Source organism: Ptychodera flava, chromosome 9 (assembly GCF_041260155.1).
Source record: "Ptychodera flava strain L36383 chromosome 9, AS_Pfla_20210202, whole genome shotgun sequence".
NCBI lineage: Eukaryota > Metazoa > Hemichordata > Enteropneusta > Ptychoderidae > Ptychodera > Ptychodera flava.
The window spans coordinates 6,274,890-6,287,718 of NC_091936.1; the positions used below are offsets into that span (position 1 = coordinate 6,274,890).

General features: G+C 36.8%; 1 protein-coding gene across 1 annotated transcript; it reads right to left on the bottom strand.

The window, feature by feature from the left end:
- Positions 1-9,312: 9,312 nt before the first annotated feature.
- LOC139139859 (stabilin-1-like) lies at positions 9,313-11,588 on the bottom strand. Its single transcript, XM_070708803.1, has 2 exons — positions 10,917-11,588; positions 9,313-9,924 (listed from the first exon to the last, which is right to left on the bottom strand). The coding sequence occupies exons 1-2, from the start codon at positions 11,266-11,268 to the stop codon at positions 9,638-9,640; spliced, it is 639 nt and encodes a 212-aa protein (XP_070564904.1). The 5' UTR covers positions 11,269-11,588; the 3' UTR covers positions 9,313-9,637.
- Between the last annotated feature and the right edge of the window lie 1,241 nt (positions 11,589-12,829).

The following is a 12,829-nucleotide window of genomic DNA, read 5'->3' on the forward strand; positions in this document are numbered from 1 at the left end:
GGTAATGTACTTCCCTGGCTACCAAATCTATACCTTCAACTTTACGTATCATTGTCTCGTCTTGCTTTTTCTCTACTGCCACCTTTATAGAATTTTCAGCTGTTTTAGTTTGACATTTGACGAGTTTTATGTTTATTCCTCGTTTTGTGATGCGATTCCTGTCGCAAAACAGACACTTATCGGATGGGAATAAAACACTCGTTGACGACTGCTCTGATGTTCTGCGCCTTTTTTTAACACATACATCGTCCGCATTACTTGCTGAACTTTTACGCTTAAGAAGTCTAGATATGTTAGTGAAGTTATTGTAGCACCATCTGTGACACCCATGTACATTAGAAAGGAATTCAGGCACTGAAGAACAAATTTGGTCTAATCTATCCGTTAATTTGTCCTGTTGCTGTCTAAGTCTACAAGAATCCTGAATTTTTTGGAAACTGAATTGAGACAGCGGCCTTACTTTCTTGTCCGAATTATTTTTAGGGTAGTGAATAATGCACACCAAACCACCCGTGTCTTTAATTGGTTTGGTTTTATTAACCCGACTCATGTTTACAGGTTTTTCATCCAGGCGTTTCTCTTCTGCCATTTCTCGAATGAGAGAGAGAGAGAGAGAGAGAGAGAGAGAGAGAAAGAGAGAGAGAGATTCAATATCTGCCTTTGTTAAAGCACGTGTAACAAAACAATTCGTTGTAAACTATCACCTCACTAACGACGAGAACCAACAATCACTACTGTGCTTTGACACAAAAAACACCCTCCTAGAACGGAAAAAACTTCTGAAACCACCCTTATCAACTGTTTACAGGTCGATATGTACAGTAAACTACTAACAGTTTTAGCAGCAAGTAGAGGTATGGGAGCGCGCAGCGTGTGAACGAGAGGAACGGTTTACGCTCTGTTGCTTTCACCGCTTACACTGACCAGACTGGCGAAACCTTTGAAGCCTAGAGTTTTTATAACCTTCATCACGTGACAACAAACGCGCCACGTCTAATTGTAAAAGGGTGTCCCAATCTCAATACAAGGATGTATTGAGATGATGTAGTACATATGCCGGAAGTGTCACGTCAGCATGTCCGGATATACAGGCAGAAGAAACAGCGTTTGTGATTCATGTAATGATATTATTTTTGTCACTGAATCACATTCAATAATTTTCAATCCCGCAATCTTTTTTTTGTTCAGTATAAATGAATTAGAAACAATATAAATATACATTAACACTGAATATAATTTAGAAAAGTAGTAGGGTACAGAATTCTAGGCGAAATCAGTGTTAAGGAAAATAAATGTGGATGGCATCATTTATAATATATTCTGCTCTGATTGGAATGACCTTGACCTTTAACCCTAAAAATGTCAACTTACCACTAAACAGCCAGCAAGTGAAAATGTGAATGTAAATGTCTAAACTTTTAATACTTTCCAGTGAATTGATAGCAACGATATGGTCATTTCTTATTTTGAGGATTTTGGGCAAAGTTGGTATCTGTCGTTATGGTAACAAATTTCATAAATAAATCAATTCCATAGAGTAAGCAGCACAACTTGTTACAAATAACATAAAATCCTATGTAATGACCACTTTTTGGCCCTCAATGTTGAATATTTTTCCGTTAGCAGAGACTATTGGCGGTTGTTTTTCTACAAGATGCGATAATCTTACGTTCAACTGAAGTTTTGAAGGTGACCTTGACCTTTGACCTTGTCGGTCATGTGACCATTGAATAGCATGTGTCGAAATATGTAAGAAAGAGTGTTTGAATTTTTTCTCTATCATTTTCAGTTCCTGAGATATCACATATTTTAATTTTAAGGGTTTTGTGTAGAATTTAATATCAGATGCTATGGTAACTGAATTTGATATCATGCGATATCACGCAATATCACAAAAGTAAACCAACTTAAATTTCTTTAAAGTAATATAATACCCTATGTGATGACCAATTTACAGCTTCCTATGGCAAGTAATTTTGAAGTAAACGGAAACTATAACTGGTCATATTTGTCGAAAAACAGTGAAATTTCTACTTTCCTTTCAATTTTCAAGGTGACCTTGACCTTTGACCTTATCGGTTATGTCATCATTGAATAGTACGTGTCCAAATAAGTAAGAATAAGTGTTTGAATTTTATCTCTATCATTTTCAGTTCCTGAAATATCACATTTTTTAATCTTATGCACACCCCTCAAATTTTGCTGCCGTTACCATGACAACAGCTCCCCACAGCCACACGCATATTCGATACGACTGCAGACAACCTGATTCCGACAGCTGGATAGATAAGCTTTCAGAAAATATCGGTCTGCAAAAATCCCTAGAGGGGGGGAGGGTTTCGGTTCCTGGCCCATGGACTATAAGTATTGGTAGTTTTCTATTGACTAGTAATGGAGCATCAATACATTCTCTGTTAAGTATAGATGGCAAATCATTCAAAAAGAGATTAAACAATGTAGGACTGAGATTGCAGCCTTGTCTGGTACCAATGTGTGAATGAAAATAATTAGTAAAACCAGATGGTAACTTGATACAAGATGTAATGTTGTCATACAGAGACTTGATAATATTTAAAAACTTACAGCTAAAACCTTGTTTAGATAACTTATAAAACAATCCCATATGCCAGACACTGTCAAAAGCTTTCTGGAGGTCAACAAAGCATGTAAATAAATGTCTAGATCTACTCTTGTGCTTGTAGTAATTGATAAGAGATTTCAATACAAAAATGTGATCTGAAGTGCGATGACCTTTTTGAAAACCTATTTGTTCACAATTAAGTAAATTATTCCCGTTAATAAACTTGTTTGCTCTGTTATTGAGAATCACAGTAAAAAGTTTACCAATACAACTACTAACAGTAATACCTCTGTAATTTGTAGGGTCATATTCTGACCCAGACTTGTGGATAGGCACTATATGTCCTTTGGCCAAATAGTAGGAAAAAGTTCAGAACTCAACACAGTATTGAAAATCTTAAGTAAAGCTGGCATCAAAATGGCAGAACCACTTTTAATCATTTCATTTAAATTGCATCATCACCACAGGCTTTCCCTGATTTTAGAGATCTGATTGCAGCTGACACTTCACCGGCAGCAACATCAGAGTCAAGAATTGCATTATAAGAAAACTTAAAACCATTAGCAAGCTGTTTCTTTACCTTTGCCTGAAAATTGGTATCAAAATGTTGAGAATGTAAACCTTTCTGTGCAAGTGATTTAAAGTGGTTGTACCAAGCATCAGGAGAAATTCTGTCACTAGCAGAGTTATTTTTGTTTTTCAGGGTATTAACTAACTTCCAAAATTTTTTTTGGATTTTTCTTTTCAGCATCTGCAATAATTGTTAACATATTTTCTCTAAATGAACGCTTACGGTGTCTTACAGTCTTAGTGTACATTTTTTTATAACGGAAAAATATGCCTCTAATGACTGGGTCATAGGGGTTTTTGTGTAAAAGTTTACCCATCTTACAAGTCTCCCTTTTCAATTCATAACACGAGTAATCATACCATGGTTTGTTGATTTTTCTCTTCTTTTGTTTTGTTCTCATTTTAAGATTTTTACATGCCATGTGGATGATCTTAACAAAATCACCAACTAACAAATTAATGCCACACATGTCAACATCATATTTCTTACTTAATAACAAATTAATGTGGTTTTTAACCATTGGATTATTTAATCCCTTAATAAATGGTTCTGAATTTGACCAAATATAAGAGTTGGGTAAAGCACTGAGAAGGTTGTCATACTGTGTATTGGATTGAACATGTGGTAACTTAAAACCGAGTGAAATCATACAGTGATCAGATAAATGACTTGGATAATCTACGTGAAAATATTCACACAGCTGTAAAACATCATGACTAACAATACCATAATCTACTGTGCTACAACCATTATTATGATAGCAAGTTGTCATGCCCAACAGATCACCACTGACACGGCCATTTAAAACTAATAATCTACTTGTTGTACAGAGAGATATTAACTTCCTGCCATAAGGATTAACAAAATTATCTCTGTTCTTTCTAGCAAAGACAGATTCATCACAATCATTTTCCAGATTTTGGGGTAGCTGATCAGAAATAAAATCCTCTAACGTACCTGTGCGTGCATTGAAGTCACCCAACATGATGACTTTACCAGAAGAAAGATAGGTTTGCAACTCCTTTTCAATCATTTCATAAGGATCAAAATCAGTAACAATTTTTGTCATTCGTAACATGTAACTTGAATTTTCGGGAGGAAAGTAGACAAAGCAAATGAAAACGTCATGACTGATATTAAAAAATGACTTATCTAATCTTAGCCAAACAGCAAAATCATGTTTCTTTTGTAAAATTTTAACACCAGCTCGTAAGGAGTTTTTAATAAATACACAAATGCCTCCACTAGTTTTTCGACCAATAACACCCATAGATCTATAAGAATTATAACAATAGTAATCATCAATAGAAATACACTGGTCAGAAGATGACCATGATTCAACAATTCCAAAATGTCAAATTTCATAACCCTACCAAGGAAATCAGGGTCAGACATCTTACTATCAGAAAGACCTTGAATATTCCAACATGCTAAGTTAATAATAGGTTTTGATACAACCATACTTGAATTACATACCATAAAGCACAAAGGAGTAACCTTTGGCTGGGAGAAATCAGCAATATGATACAAATATTATACTAATACTGGAACTTATCACGGAAAGGAAAGAGGGAAAAAACAATATAGACAAGGATGAAAAGATGGGAAGGAAGGAAGGGGGAAAAAAAAAATACGTACCACCCTCATCCCTTTTTCACTCATGGATTTGAAGTGAATTAAACACAGAGAAAGGTTCTTATTCAATTTAGTTACCCACTATAACCAACACACTGTTGTGGGTTTGAAAACATGGCATTAGCACCTGGAGCAACTGTTCCAGATGTTACATTGGAATTTAAGTAAACATTTCTAAAATTGCCTCTTGGCACAGAAACACTTGTGGAACCATGAAAAGTGTTTGGAGTGCCTACTGGGTTAGTATAGCCTCCACTTTGAGATTGTTGTGGATAATTTTGATTGGGAAGTACAGTCCCTTTACTATTTTGATCAACACTAGACTGGCAGATGAAAGGCATGCTAGAATTTCCATCTGCACATATACCAGAGTATATTTGACCAGTATTTACTGGGTAAACAGATCCATTTATTGGATAGCCATGACGTGGCCATGCATAGCCAGTAGAACGTGTAGCGGCATTGCTTTGTAAGGAATTCCATGAGCAGGAATTTGAGACATTAGACCCTTCAATATTAGGATCGTTAAATCTGTTATTATTCAAGCTAGGCAGCTGATGTTGTGTTATATTTCTTGCATTTGATTGCTTCTCACTGTGATAAACAAAATCACTCCCATGTTCCTCAATGTCACCAGATTTCACAAACTGTAGGTCCTTGGTGTTGATTTCTTTGAAAGCAGGATACACCAATCGTTTGTTCCACTTCTCAGAATATTATATTTCAAAGCCCATCCTGTTTTCGCTCGGCGCATCGTCGGGGTCGTGCATCTCTTTGACCTCTGCTGATACGACAATGTTATCACACCACGAATAGCTGAATTGGTATGTACTGCAATGAGCGATGGAATTCCATCTCTTCGTCCTTGATCGTAAACTTCGGAAGATAGCAACGTGCTTTACTGTGTCAGAGCTTTGTTTGCGTAATCATCATGTTTCCTAAAGAGATCGACCCAATAATTATTGTACATAATATTGTAGTAGAAAAACTTATACAAGTACAAATCGAAAGAAAATGCATTTTTGAATAATTTGTCGATAAAAGCTTGGATAATCGTCCTTAATAATGAGGGGCGATGATTCGTTTTGCAAATCATTTCATGAGCCAAACTTTGTCCATGATTTCCAGACGCGTGTCCAGTTTAAGACGATTGCATGCAAGAGACGCTGTGCCCCTATTAGTCAAGATAAAAGAATTAAACCTACTATAAATTGCAACAGATTTTTTGTCTTCTAAGGGACTGGTCAGTTTCTTCAGCCTGGGGGGGGGGCGGTGGATTCATGGGGGGTCACCCTGTTTTGACTTTGGTGATAGGGGGGTCACCATGTTTTTGAAATGCCCAATAGGGGGGGTCAGTGTGTTTTTGAATTTTGACACAGGCTCATCATTGCCTTAAATGCTAGTGTCAGCCACAAATTTCATCATTTAGTTGTATTTACGGCGCGCCCTTCGGCGCGTAACTTTCATAATCAGTCATATTTTTCAGCACGCCCAATTTTAACATATCAAGCATACATACATCAGAGATATCTGTATGTTCAATATTTTTCAGCGTGCTCTTCAAGTTCATTACTTTTATATATCAGACATTTTTCAGCATGCCCTTCAGGTGCATGACTTTAATATACAAGACATATATATATCAGAGATATCAGGATGTTTCATATTTTTCGGCGCGCCCTTCGGGCGCCATACTTTTATATTTCAGAGATATCTTGATGTTTGCTAAGTGAAAGTGTACCATTATGAAATCTGCATTTCATATGAAAAGGATGACAAATTCCTGATACTTTTCTGTTCTCTCTATGAGAATTCAGTATGAGAAAGCAACATGCACAAATATTTCACAATATATATTTGATACAGTGACTTATTTTAGAAATAGAAAAATGACAAGATATCTTTCCTTCTCATTGATGCAATTATTTTCCTTTGTGTCACTGGTTTTCTGTAGAAAGATGCTCGCTTTTTTATGAACAAAATAACAGTTAAAAAAGGCAGTTTTTGTCATTATTACCTGTGCTTTTATGGTTTCAATGTTACAAGAAAAGATCCTCTCAGACACTGTACACATCAGATTTGGCTAAAAAAGCTCTCTATGGCTCCTCAGGAGATTTAATTGGATGGTTGGCAAGTCTTAACACCCATAAAAGTTTTTGATTCACTGCTTTTTCCTCTTTGATATTAATGATTGACATCCATTTCTGTACAACAGTTCAGGACATCTGGTTAAGCATAGAAAGTGTGAAATACATTCACAGCTCATTCAAAATACAGCTCATTCAAAATGTACTGTATTCAAACTTTAAGATTTACATTTTGAAATTCCTATCTTACAACTGACATGTCAACAATTTCATTAAACATAGAATGACTGTTAAAAATATAAATATATGTAAAATGTAAAATATAATGTATATATATATACATATATATATATATATATATATATATATATATATATATATATATATATATATATATATATATATATATATAAAATTTATGTCCACCTTTTGTTTTACCTATGTCGCGCCGGGGGGGGGGTCACCCTGTTTTCGAAATTTGGAATAGGGGGGTCACCCTGTTTTCAAAATTTGGAATAGGGGGGTCAACCAGTTTTTGACGTCGGCAAAAAATAATCCACCGGCCCCCCCAGGCTGAAGAAACTGACCAGTCCCTAAGAGAGGTACCAAGAATAATGTTTAAAGGTTATCAATCCATGTTCAACCATATATTACATAGTATACAAGCTATATTTCTTTGGCACAGGGAACTTTTTTGTGAGACACGATGTTTTACATGGGCACTTTGATAATTTGCATCAAACTAAGGTGGCTGTCTGCATTCCGACGAAATAATATGTTTGGGCTATTTCAGTGATTTTATAAAATTTCTTTGGCATGGAACTATTTTTACAGGTACCATGATTTAGAGGCATTTTGACAATTTGCATCGATCCAATATGGCCATCTGCATGCCAATAGAAGTATGTAAAATATTACACTAAATATTTCAGTGATAAAATCTAAAATTATTTCTTTTGAATGGGATTTTATATTGATACGATGTTTTACAGGGGCACTTAGATAATTTGCACAAATCAAATATGACTGACAGCATTCTGATAAAATATTTTCGACTATATACCCTGTATTCAATAGGCTGTTTCAGTGAAGTGAAAATACAAAATTATTTCTCTAATATAAGAAAACATTTTAGAAGTTCAACGTTTTACATAGTCACTTAGATAATTTGCAAAAGTCCAACATGACTGCTAACAGTCCTACCAAATAAAAATTTTGACCAATATATCACATATAATTTAGAAGTTTCATTTTTTACATGGACACTTTGATAATTTGCAAAAAACCAACATGGCTGCAAGCAATAGACAAATTGTTTTTGGCCATATCTCAAGTATTTAATAACCTATTTTGATACTTTAATTAGGTGTACATCATTTTGTGTAAACAACCAAAACGGCAATGATTTAATTTGATATTTTAGAGATTAAGAACATTATGAAGAAGTTTTGTATACTGAGTAGTAATATTATCAGATTCTAATTTGCAACACACGATACTTGCTCACCTAGCAAGCAATGCATGTGCTTTCGGCGGTGCAAAGGTTTGTTTTTACACCCTGAAATTAACCAATTGTTTGCGGAGTGCTATCATCAACCATCATATGCTTTTAAGATACACACACACACACACACACACACACACACACACATGCACACACACACACACACACACTCTCTCTCTCTCTCTCTCTCTCTCTCTCTCTCTCTCTCTCTCTCTCTCTCTTTCTCACACAGACACACACAGACACACACAGTTGGTATACAGTGGATCGGTAAGTTCGTCCATAGACGGTCCCTTCCGCGTCTCTTTAAGGGTCAACGCTTGTCCTCACTCTTCACAAGAACATCGAATTTTTTTTCTTGCATTCCAAAGGAGATTTCGTTTGAATTTTATGGAGGCTCAGGATTGTAAAAGTGGTCCTTCGTCAGAGATGGTGCAGATATTAACTGATATAAAGAATAGCAGCTGCAATTTTTTCCCTGGTGGTCTTGGTGATTTTGACGGTAATTATGATGATTGATGATGATAATGATTGTGTTGTTGTTGTTGTTGTGTTGTTGCTTTTGTTGTTGTTGTTGTTGTTATCATTGCTGCTGCTACTGCTGATGATGACGATGAAAATATTTGTATTTTCCCCTCGTGAAAAATTCCGCCCCCCTTATGCAGTTGATGTTCATCCCTTATTTGTTATTAGAGGGCCACTACCCTTTTCACTGCCAACTTTTTGTGATGGTCCATTGTCTTCTTTGATAAACTTTGACCCCTACGCAGAAAAAAATGAGGTGAAACAGCAATCGAAGGAGCCTATAACAATATGCATTAACAACTTCAGCCGAAAGTAAATGACCGGGAAGAAATCACAACTTCCCGAGTAAGTGGTACAGTTATTTGTCCCGAGAACACACAAGGATAGAAAGAGACGAGGACTCTCAGGATTTGACACATAGTGACATATATTACAATGCTAATCAAACAAATCATGCTAGAACCGTGAAACACACAGTCACAGACGACCGCCTTTACCTTGTCGCTATTTGATGTCAAAGCATCAATACAGACAAGTCGATTCGTAAATCAAATGTTTCCGGCAAAAATGAACACTGTTGCAGACGACCCATGCTTTTGTTTCGATAGACTATCAAAACTAGGCTATGTGTTAAAACGTTTCGGCTCCAAATGTTGAAAGCTAACATGATGCAGCACATTGGAATCTTATATCGCTTCCTTGATCGTTGCCATGACGATAGCATAGACAAAAAATTAACATCTGACATTGGACATGCAGTACACGTCATATTCCCTATCTTTGGAGGGGTAACCCGCGCTATGTATTCCCTTTCTATTGCCACAGCCAGTCCTTGCCGACTGCATTGGAAACTGCGCACTGCCGTCGGACAACCATCCATATGCACACACTTCTAGACCATTCTCCCAAGCCGCATACAGGTCATCGTACGATGCCATCCGTGCGTGGTGTTTGATGCATTCAACTGCAGCCTCCGCGAAAGTCAGCTTGTACGTTCCTTCTAAGCTCCGCACATGGAATGCTGGAAATGAGAACACGAACTCGATATGAATTCTTATTTTTATCATCAGCAATTAAGTCAGGCTTGCATCCACTTTGTCTTTAAGGCAGTACGCGCCTCCCAGGTGAAAGACTTAAACTTTTGCTCAAACTTTCCACGCGAAATCTTTTCTCCACTTTCTTTCAAAAATCGAGAATAAAACTCGGGGGTCAGGTGCACATTTCAGTACTAGAGAAACAAATTATCCAAGATTTACCAATATATGAAATTCAAAATGGCCGTCATCCCCATGGAGAAAAATAAAAATTTTGATTTTCAAAAAACTAAGACGGTGGAAGTTTTTCTTTCTCCAATGGATTCAAAATGAGCCCCACACAAGTAGATCACAAAAGAGGTGGAAAAATTTAAGAGTCTAAATATCTGTCCCCGAGGCGCAGTCTACCATAGTACGATAAACGGAAATGTGCATTACAATTGCAACAAAGCTGACGATAAAGTGATGCGGAGGGAAATGATGACGTGTTATTAAGAGGCATATCTATCGGCCATCTACATTTTTATTGGATATAAGTCAAGATTGTCACTGACTCAATCTTATATGATAACCGACAAGTTGAGAATTTACGCTGAAACTGAAGCCTCAAGTCATCAAGTGAAGTGACTTTTATTGGTTCGATCGTCTTTCGTTCTCATTTGGAAGAATGTCCTTGGAATGTCCTTCCTTTCCTATCACGGTTGAACACAAGGAACACATTTGTGGCATAACATGATCTAATTTCCTTTTTTTAAAAATTGTGCCCGATAGGAACGAAGAAAATATGATGAAAGGCGAAGTAAGATTCGCCAATGTAAATAATGAGATAAATTGTGGTTTCCGTTCCATAAATCCCTATGTTTTTATGTTCATCCTTAATTAACACGGTCAAACATTTCATCCCCCACCATTAATTTCTCCATACGCTCCCCCCTCTCTCTCACTCGTTTTCTTTGAGTGGCCTGATGTGGTTGCTTACCCTGGAGTGGCGTGGATGTGGCATCTTCGTTACATGGACAGTCTCTCTTCCGCTCTTCAAATTCATTTCGGAGAGATTGTAGAGAAGTCTTCAAGGCGTCAAACTTCAAGGTGTTAATCTCTTCTCTCAAAGCGTCCAGTCTTTCAGTGTCTGTGCTGTCATCGGTGCATTCTCGGCACCCCACGGCTTGTTTAAGATGAGGGCATCGGCCGTCAACATCTGATGGTGCTGTCAGGGTGTATGAGCAAACTGCCCTGTCTCCTGTATCCAACGTCGCCTGCTGAGCTAGACTGTTCGTCCCTGTCAACAGTACAATCAACACGACGACTAGACAAACAAAGGAAATTGACATTTCGGTATCTTATTTGTAAAGACAGCACACAGTGGTAAGGTCCGAACAAAGCGCTGGATGAAAATCTTAGCAAATGTGTGCTTTCTTGTAACTTTTATACTGTCTTTTTGACTGTTCCATTTTATTCAGAGGGCAGGTGATTGTGTTTAACTTTAGGGTGAGATAATCAATCGCTTTCATGTGATTATGCGACTAAGATTGGCAGAATTTGGTGTCAACGTACACTATAATCAACAAAATTTAATGTAAACAACTTAATTCGTTTAAACAACTTGATTCACATTATTCTGTCAAATCCAACTGCAACTTGTTCTCTCTCTCTCTCTCTCTCTCTCATTTCTTTCCCCTCTTTCTCTCACTTACAATCATTTCCGATGTGTTCCTCAAAGCCTGATCAAATTTCATGGATTATCAGATCCGTGCTGTTGATTTCTCTCTTGGCAGAATATACTTGTCGTTTCCTTTTTATTTCAACACATCCTGGGTCAAGGAGTCTGCTTGGCGTATCCTTACTGCAAAGAGTCATACGTCATTACGAACATTACACCACGAATTGGTATGTACTCCAATACGTTGTGATATTCCAAGCTCAATTGCTTTGAGTTTGAAGCAGTACTGCTTTAATACATTTTCGAATATTTATTTGCGTGATTATGTAATTCCTTGAGTAGCAGAATACTGCTGGACTAGACTACTTGGAAAACATTTATCTCTACTAACTTCAGCAATTACGTTCACTTATGTTATCCCATCCACCTACTGTGAAGTCAACGTCTTTGTACACAGCTGAGCTTTTTCGATTGCTTCCATGAAAAGATTGGTGTGATCAGATAGCTTATGTAATATTTAGTAGGCATCTGATATCCAGGTAATTACATGTTAGCTTGAAAATAAACTTTGAAAGAATGGGTGAGAATAAGCTCTGCGCAAATTAAAACCTAGGGATTTTCGTCCATGATGTTGAAAGTTTTGCGGTGTTAGCTCGTGAGGAAAACCTTTTTGATAGGGAAAATGTGAAAAAATCTAACCTTCATATCAAAGGAGGACGTTTGCGTCATGGCAGCATGTGCATACTTTATAGAATCCTTTTTTCTCTATTGAACCATATCTTTTTAGGTCTTTTGCTTGATTATGTTTTCCAAAACTAGCCCAGATGTTTTCGCTTCGATATTCAAAACCACGATAATTCAAGTGGTACATCGTTCGTCCGAAACATGACTTTACTTTGAATATGTCTGTATGCATACGTGTGCATATTCATGTATTTCGAACTTGATTGCCATAGGTAGTTTAACAGGTTTTGGCATCATTTCCGTTAAATCATTGACACATCGCAAAAATCCATGATATTTCGCAATTTGTCTCTGTAATACATGGGCAGAAATCGATTGCCATCGTTTTAGGGAATTGCTTGATTGGAAAGTCTATTCTGATGAACTGTTTATCATATCGTGCAGGCAAATTTAATGTGAGTGTTGGCAATTTATCCTTTGTGAAACGACTTAAAAACATACTCGGTCACCGATTTGTCATATCCTATTGGTCGTTTTGATATTTTTCG